At 43.5% G+C, this 16761-nt stretch overlaps 1 protein-coding gene across 25 annotated transcripts in view; it reads right to left on the bottom strand.

The window, feature by feature from the left end:
• KCNMA1 (potassium calcium-activated channel subfamily M alpha 1) overlaps positions 1-13355 on the bottom strand; it is a 506659-nt gene extending 493304 nt beyond the window's left edge. For 19 of the 25 annotated variants that reach the window (XR_008466873.1, XM_054204496.1, XM_054204505.1 and 16 more), the window contains exon 1: positions 12429-13132. Coding sequence is in view for 23 of the 25 variants with exons in the window: in XM_054204496.1 (XP_054060471.1) it covers positions 12429-12767 (339 nt within the window). In the remaining 2 variants the exon portion in view is untranslated. The other 6 variants (XR_008466874.1, XM_054204500.1, XM_054204499.1 and 3 more) reach the window with 6 other exon arrangements.
• Positions 13356-16761: the final 3406 nt, after the last annotated feature.

Below are 16761 nucleotides of genomic sequence, written 5' to 3'. Positions count from 1 at the left end.
TCTACTTCTTGTCCATAAAGTTTTTTTACTGAGCTGAGAGAATATAAATAGATGAGACAATCTTTAGAAGTCTGTTTATATTGCCAGAAGCTTTTCTAGAAGGTCTACCTTTAACTTGAAGCTATCATTACCTTTCTTTCCACTTCTAATAAACATTTTGAAGACAAATGCTCCGGAGCTCAAGTTCTCAGTGATAGGAAAAGCACCCTGAAAACAGTCTGGACACAAAGCTCTATCACCTGTTGTCTCAGACTAGACCAAATAGGCAACAACGGCTTTAAACAACCCATCCCAAATTCATTTTCTTCACTCTCAGTCACGACCAATAATAATATCTTTATCCACACAGACTTCATACTCTCACCAAAATTCTCAGAAGATCAATAATAATAATAAAAAAGTAACTTTGGAATAGTTACACTGAAATCAATCAATAGTTCTATCACACCTATCACATTTTAAGCCAGTAAAATATCATCCAAAATCAGTCTTACCTTCATCTTTGCCAACCTGCTGGTTCACCCTCCCATCCCGAGCAGACATCCAGCCCAGGGCAACCCGCCAGGGCCAGCACAGCCCAGGCACACACAGCCACGAGCACAAGCTGAGTTACGGCATAATAAAAGAAAGAGCTCTCTGGAAGAACAGTTATAGGAATCTGTATATGCACTAGTTTAAAAAATTGTATGCTAGTTTAAAAAATAAATAAAAGGAAAATAAAGACAGAAGCTTATCAAAAAGCTCATCTGGGATTTACCCTAAAAACGTGCCTAACTTCACCTTTACAGGAGCAAGAGACAGTAAGAGAACATAAAAGCTCCATGTGCTTTGTACTTCAGCATTTATACCCTTGAGGCTAACGTAGCCCAGCTGTGGGGACTACAGCCCATTAAGAGGTGCAGTAGATCAGGTGTGTGCTCCCAGAGCTCATCTTCCTACATCGTTTCACCTGAAGGGAATCCACTTCACCATGCTGGAAAAGTTAAGAGTTTACTTTCAAAAGTGCACTCCTCATACAGCTAAAACGTTGAAGTGAACAAAACCATATTCACCAAAGGACATAATGGAATTAATATTTAGCATGCTAATAATCACAAAGTCATAGAATTGCCTAGGTTGGAAGGGACCTTTCAGATCATCTAGTCCAACCATCAACCTAGCTCTGACAAAAACCATCACTAAACCATGTCTTTAAGCACTACGTCTACCTGCATTTAAATACCTCCAGGGATGGTGCCTCAACCACTTCCCTGGGCAGCTTGTTCCAATGCTTAATAACCCTTTCAGTGCAAAAATTTTTCCTAATATCCAGTCTAAACCTCACTTTTAAAACTTCAGTATTCAACTTCTACCTATGAAATCCTTTCTGCTCAGTAAAAATGCCTAAAAACACTTATGCCGGTTTAGGATCTGGAGCTCCACAGCTGCACCAGTCACAGCCTGTCCTCAGCGCAGCTCAGGTACCTCGCAGCAAGTCTCCTCTCAGGCTTTAAAGTTTGGATTTATTAGCGCTGTCAAACCATCACCTCAGGATGGTAACTCCAGTCTTAGAAGACTAAGTCACAAATACTGCTGCAAACAAATTGCTCTGATGGATTAAATTTGTTTTTTAGAAAGTGGTAAGCGCTGTAACTTAGCTTCAACAGGCATTAGGCCGGATCAGGTAGGGTTTACATCACCTTCACTTCATACCAAGTCATAAAGTACAGGTAAACCCTGCATAACATGGCTCAGACACCTTCACAGAAATAATCACGGGATCAGGCATGCTCTAAACCACAGCGGCGTTCCCCAGCCATCTCAGGCGCCCACGGGTGCAGCACAGTCCAATGCTGAGGGACAGCCCTCAGCTCTCTCCACCACCACCCCATCCCGGCCCCTCATCCTCCAACACACACCCCCGCACCCCGTAAATCAACTCCCTGTGTGATGAGCCTAGGGAAGGATTTCAACAATTAGTAACTCAGCAGGTTTATTCTCTTACTGCACCCTGCGCAAGGCTGGAGTCTCTTCTGTTGTACCCTGGAGCTGATGCAGGCAGAAATGTTAGTTATTTCAAAACTGAATGTTCCATTTCTCTGTGTGTAAAAACCAAACTGGCAAGCCTAAGAAATTCTGGATTCAGAATTTCATTTTCAGAAATTCAGTTTATAAACTTTGTCATTTATAAAAGTAAGTAGACATTTCACCCCGGAGGTTGAATTATTTTCCTCCTCTACAAATTATGAATATACATTCTTTCATACGACCACTTTTAATAGGAAAGAAAGGTCTCTAAATACAATTGTAAGCATACATTTTACTTCAGTACGCCACTGGCACAAGAGCAAGATTAAGATCTATTCACTTCAAGCCATTAGCATTTCTCACTTTAAAGAACACAAACTCAAAGACAAATAATCGCATGGACAGTCAATAAGGGCAAAAGTTTATATACAGCTTTATTAATGCAACTGTAGCCATAGAAATGATAAGATGTTCTGATTACCCCCTCCATTTCAATATGGGAGTATGAAAAATTTATTTTTTTAACTTATTTTTAATTACAGTTATTTCTACGAGCAATCAACTTGAAATAAATATTTTTTATTAGGGGGTGTGTATTAACCTCTTAGGTAAAAGAAAATTTAAATTAGAGTATTTAATGTTAAAGCAAGAGACACTGCTGCTTTTAAAGAGCTTTAAAACGGTGTGTAACTTTACAAACACTGAGGTACCTTCTCCTATGTTTATATATACAGAGCAAAGAAGCCAGGGCGTTAGTTAAACCCCACTCAAGTCCACAATATGTGTTAACTCAACATAAAAAAAAAAAAGGTACCTGGGTTTTAGCTGTTATGTTTATTGACAAACATCTAAATAAAGAAACAAGTTTTCAGGAACAATAATACCTCTTTCTGAAACCATCTGAAATTATCCCTGACTCTGAAATCAAACTCCTTATTTAATACAAATATAATATTTATATATAACATATAATTTATATATATAATATATAATATGTTTTATGTAATAAATAAATATATGTACATAAAATACATAAAAATACATAAAAATATGTAATATAATTTATATATAATATTCAATATAAATTTTGGTGTCTAAACAGCTGTTTTGTGCAAGTGTTGACTTAAATTCCACATATAACCTAAACAACTGCCGTGTGAGTTTTCTTTAAAAATTATGCATAACTTAATAACAAACATAACGCTATCAATTGGAAAGCAGAAAAATCAAATGTTTTTTTCTTCTGCTCCTGGAATCACATCTTATCATTTAGCTGGCAACTCAAAGATACCAAGGTTTTCCTATAGTACATATCATTATAAGTTAATATTAAAATTTAATCACTTAAATCATACAGGCAGAGTCAAAGCTCCATAATTTGGGCAGCATATTCTACTTTTAGTAAATTAAAGCTTCATTATATCCTAGGGACACATTCCAGCAAAGCAACTAAAATTATTTTTGCAAATATCAAAACTGTGAAGTTTTTACCGTTGTTTTCTTTTAGGAACAACAGATCTATAATATGAATTCAGCTCTTCTGACTCACGAAAAGACAACACCATAACTTACACACATAAGGCAGAGTCAGGGGAGGAAAATCAGCATTTAGTCAGGTAAAATTTTGTATGGTCTTAAATCAAAAACCAGACCCTCTCTCAATCGAAGAAATCATTCCTTAAGCATATAATCCCTGTCTCTCCAAAGAAAGCTGAACATAACAAATGGTGACTATAACCTTAGCCTGCAAACGGCAGGAAAATAACATGACAGTAAAGGACGCAAGGAAACAAGTAGGCATTATTGCTGAGAGCCTTCAACGGTATAAGAACGTGAACTGAAAACCAGCAGTCCACCATTTCTGATGCTGAAGGCATCAGAAGCCTTTGGATTTAAATGTATTGGGAATGGAAGAAAACTAACACAAAAAAAGCTGTTAAAAACTTCCCACATAAAATCAATTTATCAGAAGTGTATACTCAAAGCATTAAAAAAATCCCCTCGTGGGGAAAAATGTTTGCACCACTATAGACAGACCCTGCAATATTTTCTCCTAACTAGGCTGTTCTTGTGATTAAAAGGAAAAGGAAAAAGGAGTTGTTTTGGTTTTTTTTTAATTCAGCCCTTAAAACACAGGTAGAGTTTATCAGCTTCCTTATGAAACGATATTTGTAGTACAACAACCTAGCAAATGTAAAAACGTCACACAACAGCTGCCTGTTGATCAGCAAAATTGCTTTCAAGAAAGTGATGTCAAATCACTTGTAACCAAAGGATTCTCCATGATATCTGACAGCATCTGAAGTGCTCTGCACCAACGATGAACATTACAGGTCAAAAAAGCTAGTAACCTGTTTCAAATAGTTTCTGTCCAGCAGAATACCTGTGCATAATAATAACTAAAATGAGTTTAAGAGTTCGTATTAGAAAAAATTACAAGATGCTTAAGCAAAGAATCATAATCCAATATATTTCACTTTATTTTTGTAACATTAAGGTCACCATTTGCAAATAGTTTTTTAAAAAAGACATATCTATAATAACGTTTCCCCTATACTTAAAATAGAAGTATATCCAACACTAGTAGTGCTAATCTCATTAATAGTAGCAAATTTAGAGTGAGTCACCTTTTTAGTTTAACAAATAAGGGATAAACCATTACATAAAAATGTAAAAGATATAATGAAAAATGAATGAAATATTACAAGAAACGAAATGTCAAATATTTAGTCAGCATTTGCTTGGACAAAGGGGAACAAAACTGTATTGCAAATTTATTCCTGGGTATATAAAAAGCAATAAAAATGCAACACAGTAGACCCGTATCTAACAGTTACAGTGACAAGCCACTTAAATTCTACCCCAGCTGTTGTGTTATGCCGCAATTGTTGATGATGTTACAGTACTTCTCAACACTCCTCTGGCCTGCTGATAAGATTTGCATTTTTCCCTCCCCTGTATGTTGGCAGTTCTGGTATTTAAATGAGGTAGTGAAGCTAAGGACATGCAAAGGGATTTCCGGGACTCAGGGCTGCAGCCGCCCGCGCATCTCCATCCTGCAGACGATCCCTGGGGCGAGGGACCTGCGCCACGTCCACTAAATGTGCACTTACCGCGGCTCTAAAAAAAGAGCCAATATTTGCCATTCCCCATCAGCTTGCAGGAGAGATGCCATGACAGGACATCCTCAGTAGTTCAAGCATCCAAATTTTGATTTCCAAGGGGGCACCCAGCTGAAGGTGTAAGCCTTAACTGGAATGGAAACATACCTTGTGTGATTTTTAAATATTATGTTTCTAACGTTGAAATCCCAGACATAACGGCCAGAAGCCAAATAAATACACCTCTCTACAATAAAAGAAAAAAAGCTTTTAAAAGCTTAAAATGTTAACATAAGAATCATTTGACAAAAATATCTGATTCATCTAGAACACTATGAACATCTAGGCCTGAGTCCAAAACCATTGAAGTTATTAGGATGGCCTCCCTCTATTTCAACAGGCTTTGGATAACACTCTCCGTTTCTCTAACTCTCAAACAGACAAATACATGCAATATATCATCTCAAGGCAAACTGAGCTCAACACATTTCAGTGGCAGCACATTCATTTAAACAGAGTCGTGCATACTATATATGGGAATAAAGTGTTCCTCTCAAAGATGCAAACCCGATGTATTCTCAGGCTATAAATACCCCCAGGATTCAAAACGGGCCCTTCCTGACCAGTACATCTCTGACAGGCATGGAAGATAGGTATCTTGTTTTCTTAGTTATTCATCCAGCTGTATCATTGGCAAAAGCGCTAAGAGACTTCTACTGGATGTCCACTTTCCCTTGTCACCCAAGATGACCTATGTGCCATACAGAGTACTCGCACTTATAGACCATGAAGTCTAATCCGCAACTTGTGTATTTAGCCCTGTGCAAAATTGGTATAAATGCCAGCCGAGTCTCATGGCCTAATGGCATTTTGCATTCACTTCACAGGGTGGGTGGAAGAGTCAGGCATTAAGCCTTGACCGTGTAGTAGCACATGAACTCATTACAGAAACACAGCATTTTTGGATAGCTTTTTTAAGTCTAGTCCCTTTCATTTTGTCACTGAAATGATATGTGGGGGAGAAAAATATTTTTTCACCATTAACACCCACACATAATATTTCAGCAACCTTTCCCTTAGAAAAACCCCACGAGTTGCATTCACTGTGTCCTTCTCAGAATCCCGGTAATTTGGTAATTTTCACACATGTAAAATATATAACGTGACTAGGTATGTTCAATAGAACCAAAAGGATACCCCATCCCCTAGTTGCATCCAGAGTTATTTTATGTTTACATCAGACTAGGTCCTCTGGAACTTCTGTCCTACAATCCCACACTACAGAATGCATCACTGCTGCTGAGTTATAGCCAGATCTTGCCGAGGAATGATTACCAGCCAGCCCTGAAATTCACATAAACTTTTGTCAATTTGAGTTGGATTCCACAGGACAGCAGAGCCAGTCTCTCAAGGACCACTTACTATTGCTCTGTATTTTTTGCGCTGACTAGAGATTACTGCTTCTTTTTAAGATTTGTCCCAGTAAGGACATCAATGACTAAGATTCACAGTCTACTTCCTTGCAATAGTATCGGACAGACGTGGAACATCACTGCTTTTTAATCATAATCATTAGATCCTGTCCCTACCGATATCATACTTAGGGCTAGCACTCTAAATTTTCATTGTTTCTATCTCTGGGGCTGTAAACTGCCCTCATTCTGCATTCAGAAATCTCACTGCATCAAAGTTCCGTATACAGATCATTGTTATTTAAAAGCTCGTCCTTCCCCATTACAGGCATTTCTTCTATTGAGCTAAACTGGAAAAAATTGTGAAATCTAATGGTTTCCAACCGGCATTTACAGATTTGCAAATGTGTGAGAGTTGCAAATTCCTTCTGAGCACAGATTTTCTCCTTAAATGTATGCGTTGCAAAGCCTTGAAAATAAGTATGATACTGCATCAAAATAACATTTTGGTCGAGATTGTTTCATTTACAGCTTAAATCCTTGTCCATACATTTTCCTTTCTGCATGCATAACCCATTTTAGCATGTGTTTATAAAATGTGAAATCCATTACGAGCTCCAGAGAGCCGAAAGTGTTGTCTTTTTCACAGTGCAGAAAAGAGCAGCACGCGCCTCTCCGTATCAGTGCCTTTTTCGCTCGTAGAAACACCATCTGCAAAGAGCTGCGAGTACCTCTGCTTTCAGTCCTTGACCTCTCCACCATGTCCATCTCTCAACAGGCAACCTGTCCGGCAGGACGCTCGCGGAGTAATTACGCGCAGACCACCTGATAGCCATGAGACGGGAATGATTCAGTGCCTTGAGCCAGGCTGCGCATGTGACTAACAAGCGAAATGCATTCATTACAGTCCACTGCTAATCCCTTGAGCCTTCCAGTTGTTCATAGGCTTCTGCTCGGTACATCTTCGAGAGAGTCAAGGTGAGGTTTCCACACATGGATTTAAGTGAAGGGATCTCCTGCATTATGTGTCCATATGCGCCTTCCAATTTACTCTCATACTTTTCTCAATGCATAGTGCCTTGCTTTGAGTTTCTTTCTTTAATTTTATTTGGAGAGGAGGTTTATGCAGGTATTGCCAGGAAATCAACAAGCCTAGCTGTATGAGAGCCAGTTTGGTAGAAACACTTCTTTTACGGAAACTGAATTTTTTCCACTTACAGATTTTCTCAGGCCTCAGAGATCTGGGTGAAAACTCTGAACTTGCCAAAGAAGACTTCTGCAAACGTACTTCCAGTAAAATTTTGATTTTTCTATTAAAAACAAATGGGTATGTTAGAATCATAGAATAGTCTGGGTTGGAAGGGACCTTTGAAGGTCATCTAGCTCAACCCCCTGCAATAAGCAGGGACATCTTCAACTAGATTAGGTTGCTCAGAGCCCCGTCCAGCCTGACCTTGAATGTTTCCAGGGATGGGGCATCTACCACCTCTCTGGGCAACGTGCCAGTGTCTCACCACTCTCATTGTAAAAAATTTCTTTCTTCTATCTAGTCTAAATCTTCCCTCTTTTAGTTTAAAGCTATTACCCCTCATCCTAGCACAACAGGTCCTGCTGAAATGTTTGTCCCCCACTTTCCTGTAGGCCCCCTTTAGGCTGCCATAAGGTCTGCACAGACCCTCCTCCTCTCCGGGCTGAAGAACCCCAACTCTTTCAGCGTGTCCTCATAGGAGAGGCGTTCCATCCTTCTGATCATTTTTGCAGCCCTCCTCTGGACACTTTCCAACAGGTCCATGTCTTTTCAGTGCTGGGGACTCCAGAGCTGGACACAGTACTCCAAGTGGGGTCTCACCAGAGTGGAGTAGGGAGGCAGAATGCCAAATCTACCACTATAGACTTCATCAAGCTTCCAAAATATGTATACCAATATTAAAGAAGACTATTATGACTTGTCATTTCAGGTTAACAACTTCCATCTATAATCATAACGTAATTTCATTTTATATGTATATGAGTCCAGGGTTTTGGGGGAGGAAGCTCTCTATAACACTGAAATCATTCCAACAGGACCACAGCAATAACGATACATTCTACCTGCAAGTGCCCTGAAGGCACAAGGTACCACTCTTTGGGGAGACGAGGAGCAGTGAGTATCACACTCTTCAAAAAGGTACAAATTTCACTTCATTCTGCACTGGCCAGCTTCAAGTGTTGGCTGCGCCCCAAACCTGCTCTCCCTTTCCACTACTGCTCCTTATTCTTGCTTAAGTGTTTGTTCAAATCCAAAACATAGATAATGTCAGTAGAAAATGCAGTAGCAGGTCCATATAATCAAAAGAACTGCATATTGTATAACGCATATTTAACCACTATGTGTACTGTGTACTTCACCATGCATATTTATTTTATTTTTCTGTTATTTTCAGAAACGAGAGCAACTAATGGTGTCAGAGTCCAGCCCAGCGAATTTCAATCTCCCGTTCTGCTTTTCGTATACAAACAGGAACGAGTTGGTCAAGGGACAGAGAAGGAGCAAAGAGAAGGCAACTTCTTTAACAAAAGCTAAGCACTCCTTTAAATGTAGATGTAAACAGTGAGGAGCAAAACAGCATTTGTTAAGTCTCTATAATATGACTGGAGCTAATTTTGGAAGAATTACATCTAAAATTATATACTGTATTAAATAAAGGAATAGAAGGGCTTCAATTGTAATGACTCACATTACATGAAACACTGGCAACACAGGTCAAGACTTACATTTTTCTTTTGGCGGATTTTAAAAAAATGTCATCTCACAAAGAAAGCATGGAGCATAAAAATCCTAAAACTTCAGCAATCTTTTTAAATACGTGATATTAATGTTCTATTCGTATACAATGTCATAAATTGGATATGGAATTTTAAGGGGCAACATTTATCATTCTGTTACCAGAGGCTGTCATATTCTTGACTTATAGTATCTTGACTTTCTTATCTCCAAGGGGAAAAAAACAAAACAAAACAAAACAAAAAAACTGCAGTGAAATTTCGTACCACAAAGTGTTAAACTTGTATCATGGTTTTAAATTCCAACCTTAAATTCAATGAGTTGGGGGTGGGGGGGAACAACAAAGACCAAACCACATTCTAAATCATTCTATGCAGCCATTAAAAAGTGTTACACCCCAAAATAAAGTTTTGAGTCCCTGACAAATCTGAGGAATACAATGTTGCACTTAGAATATAGCAGGAAAAAAAAATGAAACTTTTTGCAGTTCCTGGACACGGGTGTTAGCAGAGTAACTCTGAATTGTTCACATACATGTATAATTCACAGATATCTGTGAATTATTCAATAAGAAGGCACAGAAAGCAGACATGAGAAAGATTTCTTCTAGCTCACTCGCTGGAACCGCTCTTTATGTAGATGGCGAGACGATGTTGGATAACCCAACTCCGCTACAACCTGCGGGGCAGCAGGAGAGGCAGCACAGGGAAGGGAGGGTCCCAACATGCAGAAAACTTCTTCAGTCCCGCAGTAGGAGGAGCTACTTCTCCTAAAATTGCTTTTGCTAGCAGGTCCAATACAGTCAACGTAGCACATATATGCATTTACATTTTTCACCTGCCGCCTCTGCAGCCTTTCGCAAGTTACTATGCAGCACAAAGCACGCGTTTGATAACAGCAAAGTTTAAGACATTTCCAGTTGTTACTTCAGTTAGCCTTTATACCCTAAACGCTAGGAAAGTGTTTTGCAATAACTAGTTACTCCTTACACACACAGAACTCCCTCCAATTCCCCATTTTAGCATGTAAGGAATGCAGCCGAATCAGCCCTTGAAAGTTCTTCTTCACCAGAGACTTGAAACCCCTTACAAGTGGAACAAATACAATCTAAAAAGAGATGTATATCTCCCCCTACCTGCACAGTCCTTCATCCTCCCGCCCCAGGGAATGATATTCATGGGCATGTAGCTACTTCAGGTCTCAAACATGAAATAAATTCAAATCTTACAACCTGGCATAGCCGCAGCACGTCCAGTCGTTCAGACTGAAGTGTTGGAACCCCTCAATGATACCTGTTAATTATCTAGCTGATACATTTAGCCTAAGAGATTTTAAAGACAATTTGGATATGCCTTTCTGTACTGGTTATGAAATGAATGATCTGCTTTAACTGACTATGTCCCAACAACAGGCTATGAAACCAACAATACCCACCAAGACACTATGCGTAAGTCTGTGTACAAGTCTCTAGCTTTTCATTCTCTCAAGGAAAGAAGCATGAGGTGATAACCTGTAGGATATCCTTTTTCATCAAGATCCCAAATAGCCCTCACAGATTTGTCTCATCATGTGGACAGGAAAATAGTAAATACACATAGAAGAAACCGATGGTAAGTCTTAGCTACCCACCCATTCTTGAAAATCACCTTTTACTTTTGTAGGAAATGGTATTTTACAAGACACATTTATTATCACAAATTCATTTGAGCTTTGTCATGATACCTGTCTAAGAACTCTCTAAGAAAGTTCAGGTTTGGTTCTGAACGAAATAAAAAATGCCTATAGAAAAGTGATATTGCCTGGTAGGTTTCCTAAAGCTTAAGGCTGAGTTAAAAGCTTTTATTTATTCCTCATCTCTAGCAATCCCTTCTTTCGTAGATAGGCCAAGTTCACTTTAACTGTTCTACTTCCAACTGGAATGTAGAGGTTCATTTTGGCAGTCTGAACTGGATGCCCACCTCGGTCAACCCAAACAAACAAGTCCCGTAACTTCTCACACTCTGACTTTGTTTCTGGTTTCCCCCAAGTGTTAGATCCTTTGTACAGCTGGGTTATGCGCTGTATCAAGTGTGTTTAGGGGGGAGGGGATGGGAGAAGGGGGAAGACAGCTCACTGTACGTCAAAGCAAGCCAGCAACCTAGCAACCATATATTAAAAGGTGTGTGTGTTTTTGTGGGTGTCTGTGTGCCAGGAATAACTGAAGCAGATATTATTCCATTTGTAATCCAAAAAATGTGAAAAGGGAAGGGGAGAAACTCCAGCTGCTGCTCTATTTTGGGGTCTGTCAAAATCCACTTTCACAAATACAGAGTCTTAACACTTACTATCCCATTTGTCTTAAACAAAAATGAGAGTCTGGACCTGAGGAAGTTCTTGGCTTTGGTTTGAAAGAGACTCTCCAAACCAGGAGCGGACCTTACTTCACGTATTACGCTTTCTTCCAACCGGTAATATGCAAAAATCAAAGGGGCAGAGAGGTCGCATCAAAGATTTCGTACCTAGATTAAAAGAATATTGATCTAGTGTATTACTTATGAATGCACCAAATACTTTTTGATATCTACATTTGATTTATCAAATAGAAGCGTCCAAGATTCTCGGGGAGTGAAACTAGCTTTAAAAAGATTTATTTGAGTGAGAAGTTTACCTTTTTAATTTTGCCAAAGTTTCTCATTCCACAAGAGAACTAAGAGTTCAGACTGGTAAATAAACACTCCCACCCTGCCATCATATGTGGTCCTGGGGGTGCATATCAACTTCAGAACCACACCATCCCACCATGCCAGCGTGTGCCTTGCTGAAAGGGCAAGCCGACACCAGGTGTAACTTTTATGCCACCAGATGAAAGTGTGGGTGGGATGGACAGAGGGGGGACAGCGGGGCACATCTCAGGGCAGCACCCAACACCTCAGCCCTCTGGACACGCTCCCCACTTTGTGGCTCCCGACAGCCCGTGGCAACCCTACCGCAACAGCAGCCAGCTCACTGCCATCCGACAACAGCCCTACGGCGTCTCCTCCAGTGCCACCTCGCCCAGGTGTCCTGGTCTATGAGGCTGGGCTCCTACTACTCCTCCTCACCACCACCACCACCACCGCACCAAACCATCACCGGCACCAGGAGGGGAAGGGGAGGGGGGGTTACCTTGTTTTTGACCCCGCAGTGGCAGCAGACAGTCCACAGGTACTTGAGGGTCCTCCACAGCAGGATGATAAACAGTCCCCCAAAGAAAGTGACCATGGATGAGGCGAGGAAAGCCCACCACATGCGCTGTCCGCGGTTATCGCAGGGCACCTCCATGGTCACCGGGATGATGAGCGCATCCATCTTGGGCACATTGACGGGGGAGGAGGACGAGTCTGTGTTGAGATTGTTGGCGTTGATATTGTTACTCATTCTAATGCCGCCGCCGCTGCCGCCCGGGTAGGAGCCGCCGCCGCCGCTGCCGCCCGGGTAGGAGCCGCCGCCGCTGCCATTTGCCATAGCTAACAGCGAGCCGGGCGCGCAGGGGCTTCCGAGAGCTCCTCCCGCCGCCAGCGCCCCCCAAAAAACCCATCACCAGCCATATTGCTGCCGCCGCCGCCGCTGCTCAGCGGAAAAAAACAATAACAATAAAAATTTAGGAAGAAAAAAAAAAAACCAAATCAAAAAACCCAAACCAACCAAACAAACAAACAGAAAAAAAAAAATGAAGAAAAGCGACCGCACAATCCCCGGGTCCCTCTCGGGAGCCGACAGGCCGGTGAATTCCGAGCGTCCTCCTCGTACGGCGAAAATAATGTATTAAAAAAAAAAAATTAAAATGATAATAAAAAGGTAGTCTCCTCCTCAGATTCCCACCCCTTCCTTCTCCCGCATACACAGCCCCCACCCCGCCCACCCCCAAAAAAAAATCATCCACCACCACCACCACAAACTGATGCCTCGGAGCGTCTCTCCAAGATACCCAGCGCTGCAACCCCGCTGGCCGCCGCGGGGATCCCTCAGCCTCCGCCGCGGATCTTTCCCGGAGGTGGTCTGTTATTATTGTTATTAGTCTTTTAACTTGTTATTAGCGATATTCAGTCCCCCCCGCGCACCCTCCTCCTCCTCCTCCTCTTCCAAGTCCAGCCCCTTCCTCTCCTCTTCCCCCCTCGGTGCCGGCAGCAGCCTCCTGTGGCTCCTAATTCATCCTCCGCTGGCCCGGCTGGGCGTGCGCTGCCGCCGCCTCCTCGCCCATCCTTCAGGAGCTCCCTCCAGGGCCGGGGCTGTCGCTCAGGCTGTTGCTCCCACACGCGTAGCGCCGCCGCCGCCTGCCCGCCCCTCCCTATCTGCCGCCGGGGGACGCCACGGCCCCGCAGCTGCGGCCCTCAGCGGGCCGCATGAAGGGCCCCGCGGGGAGGGAGGGAAGAGGGTCCCGGGCCGGCCCGGGACGCCGCGCTGCCGCCGAGGGTGGGGGGCGCCGACTCAGGCGGGCTCCCGGCCCCCCATGGGCAGCCGCGCTCCCGGCCCCGCCGCCGCTGGGTCCCGCTCAGCGGGGCCGCCCGAGCACCGAGCGACCGCTCCGGGGAGGGGGGGGGGGGGGCGGCGAGGTGGGAGGAAGCGGTGGAGCGGGGGTGGGGGCGGTGGGGAAGAGCGGGGGGGTGCCGAGGCGCTTCACAGGTGTCGGCGAGGCGGTGCCGGGCCGCGTCGGGGAGCTGCCGGTCCAACAAGTCCCGCCGGCCCGGGCGGGTCCATCGCCGCCGCCGCGCAGGGCTCTCCGCAGCCGCGGTGGGGCGGGGGCGGGCGGCAGCGGCCCCCCCTCCCTGCGCGGGGCCGGTGTGGCGGATGTCATGACGCAGCGGCTAACGCACGGCGCTGTCACGGCCCCGGCCCCCGCAGCCCCGCCGGTCCCCGTCCCCCCCCACCTTCCCTCCCTCCCCGGTCCCCATCTTCCCCATCCCTCCCCCGCCGCCGAGCGCGGACCCCCCGCCGTGGGGCTGTGGCTTGGAGATGGGGGGCAGAGAGACCGGGGTTGGGGGGGCGCTCGGGGCCCGCCGGAGGCAGTTGAGTTGCAGCAGCAGGTGCCCGGGGATGCGGGGGGGCCGGAGGGGGGGATGGATGCTGGGTTGGAAAGGCGGTGAGGGAGCGTGGAATAAATAAAGGGGGAACCGTGTGTGTGCGTGGGGGGGTGTCTTGGGGCTGAAGGCGGTCTTGGTTTGGCGTTAATCGACACGGGGAAATGCTGCAAACGCGCCGTGAATTGCTGCGCATCCCAAGAACATTCCTGAAATTAACCCTTGGAAATAGAAATGGCAATTTAATGCAACACACTACGGGGCGGGGGGGGAGGAAATCCAGCCAGAAAATCTGGACAGTTGTCTCCTGCTTCTTTTTTTTTTTTTTTTCAGGTTCCCACGGAAAAGCAGAGGAATTTTTATATATATGTATTTATATATTTATTTATATATATATATAACTGAAAATCTCCATTTGGCACATGATCTGCTTACCCCGTTGTCTGCACAAAGTATTATGCAGATCCTCTTGTCGTCTTTCCAAGGGTGAAATACAACAGCCTATGTGTGCGTGACATTTCCCCATCTGATCTAGTCACTACACATGCACAGAGCCACCATTATGAAATAGTAATCCCTTAACCTCTACTAGTAGTAGTTCCTGTTTCTGCGTCTGCCATGGGTTTGTTTATTTTTGTTTACTTAAGTGGCAGTAACGAGATTTTATGAGTTCTCAAAGCTTTTTATGGGGCTCTCTAACCCTCTCACCTCCACTTTTTTGCGCAATAACACCAACATTTGTCTAACTTGGTGAGTTTTTCATGGTGTCTCTTTCCAGTCTGTTCCTCCAGTCTGTTCCTTCAAGAGAGGGCTTCCTTTTTCAAGAAGGGATTAATAGAGGCCTCTGAATAGAGAAAGCATTAGACAATAATACAAAGGTATAGACAAGTGAGAAAATACTGCTTTACTGTATCCCGGAGGAAAACTGATCGTCAGTTACATAGTGCACCTGAAGCAGCCCATTCCCAGGAGGCTGTTGTAAGAGGGAATAAAGCAGAGGATTTCTAGATGCAGAAAAAAAGTCAGGTTGAAAAGATACTGCATGCCACAGCTGCCGCATGCAACCCCAGAGCGCGCTGCCATGGCGGCTACCCCCTCCCACGTCTTTCATTACCACCCATGGCTAGAAAGCCACCTGGGCCACAAAGTGTTGTGGTGACAGGATCACACACCTTGGGACCTGGGCTCAGAACCTGGTCCTGATGGTCATTTGCTCTGCGTGTCCGGGTCGGTGCTCAAGGAGCACCCTTTTCACAGCCACACACATACCTATGTGTCCTGTCATCCATCAGCAAACACCAGGAGCGGAACAAGGGCAGGAGCATCATAAAACAGCCACTTCATGTCTGATCTCCAGAACCGCCAGGTACTTACGGATGCTCTTACAGCTAATGGAAACCAGTGCACCTTGAAAGACCTGGGCAATGAAGAGGAGTAGCACAGCGTACCCCAGGGAAGGCTTTTGCATGGTGGAGTTTCTGTTGTATTGGTAGATAGCGAGGGCTGCATCTCTGAAACCACCGATACGGCACACGTCTTCTCTTGCTGGTCTTTGAGAGGGCCCAGAAGATTTGACAGGGAGGCCGCAGTGTGAAAGTCAGTTTTCTCACTTTATACATTCCGAAGGTAGGAGTCAAAGAGTGTTTCTTTGGCCCTGGGTACTGTTGCAGCAGAGAGCTGCAGGCATTGGTTTCACGAGCACTCCACGTGCAAACAGGACCATCAGGCACTTCTAATATAGAATCCCCACAACGCTGTACCTACAAATACAAAGGAGGGTCATAAAGCAAAATTCAGACTAAAGCAAACCAAGTGCACTAAAGGATATAGACTGTACTTGAAAATAATTTGCTTTGAACATATTTACACAACATTTGCACACAGATTTGGACAGGGGTAGGAGATTGATTGTGGTCGCTTGTAAAAAGCTGATTTAAAGTTCTGCTACTCAAAACCTATTCATAAGCCAATCAACACATACATTACAAGTTCTAGATTATAAAATTCACACTATATACCCCGGGGGAGGGAAAATTCCGTTATCTGTATAAACAGAACTCCTCCTATTTATATAAATAGGTGTCTGTTCTACAAATATTTGTGATGAAACTCACATACAAAGGTACATTCATTGATATCAACTGGTGGGATTAACATTACCAGTGAAAAGTTTGCTTAAGGGGAATTCTCTGCTAAAGACAAAGCACGTATAAAGTAGGTAACTTTGTCATTTTGTTCACCGATTTGCAGATCAGAGATAGAAATGATACTTGAATGAGTATCACTCAAGTTAAGGACTATTTGATTTTGCTTATTTCTGAAAGAAGGCAAGACCACTTTCTAGTACAGGTTTTATAAAGTGGAGTTTGAAAAAGCACACAGGCGCTGCCTGCTCCATTTACTGCGCCAACAACTGCCTTTCACGTTGCCTTCAGACCAAA

Source organism: Rissa tridactyla, chromosome 6 (genome assembly GCF_028500815.1).
Source record: "Rissa tridactyla isolate bRisTri1 chromosome 6, bRisTri1.patW.cur.20221130, whole genome shotgun sequence".
Taxonomy (NCBI): domain Eukaryota; kingdom Metazoa; phylum Chordata; class Aves; order Charadriiformes; family Laridae; genus Rissa; species Rissa tridactyla.
Note: the sequence above shows the minus strand (reverse complement) of the source record. Positions and strands in the feature narration are given on the sequence as shown.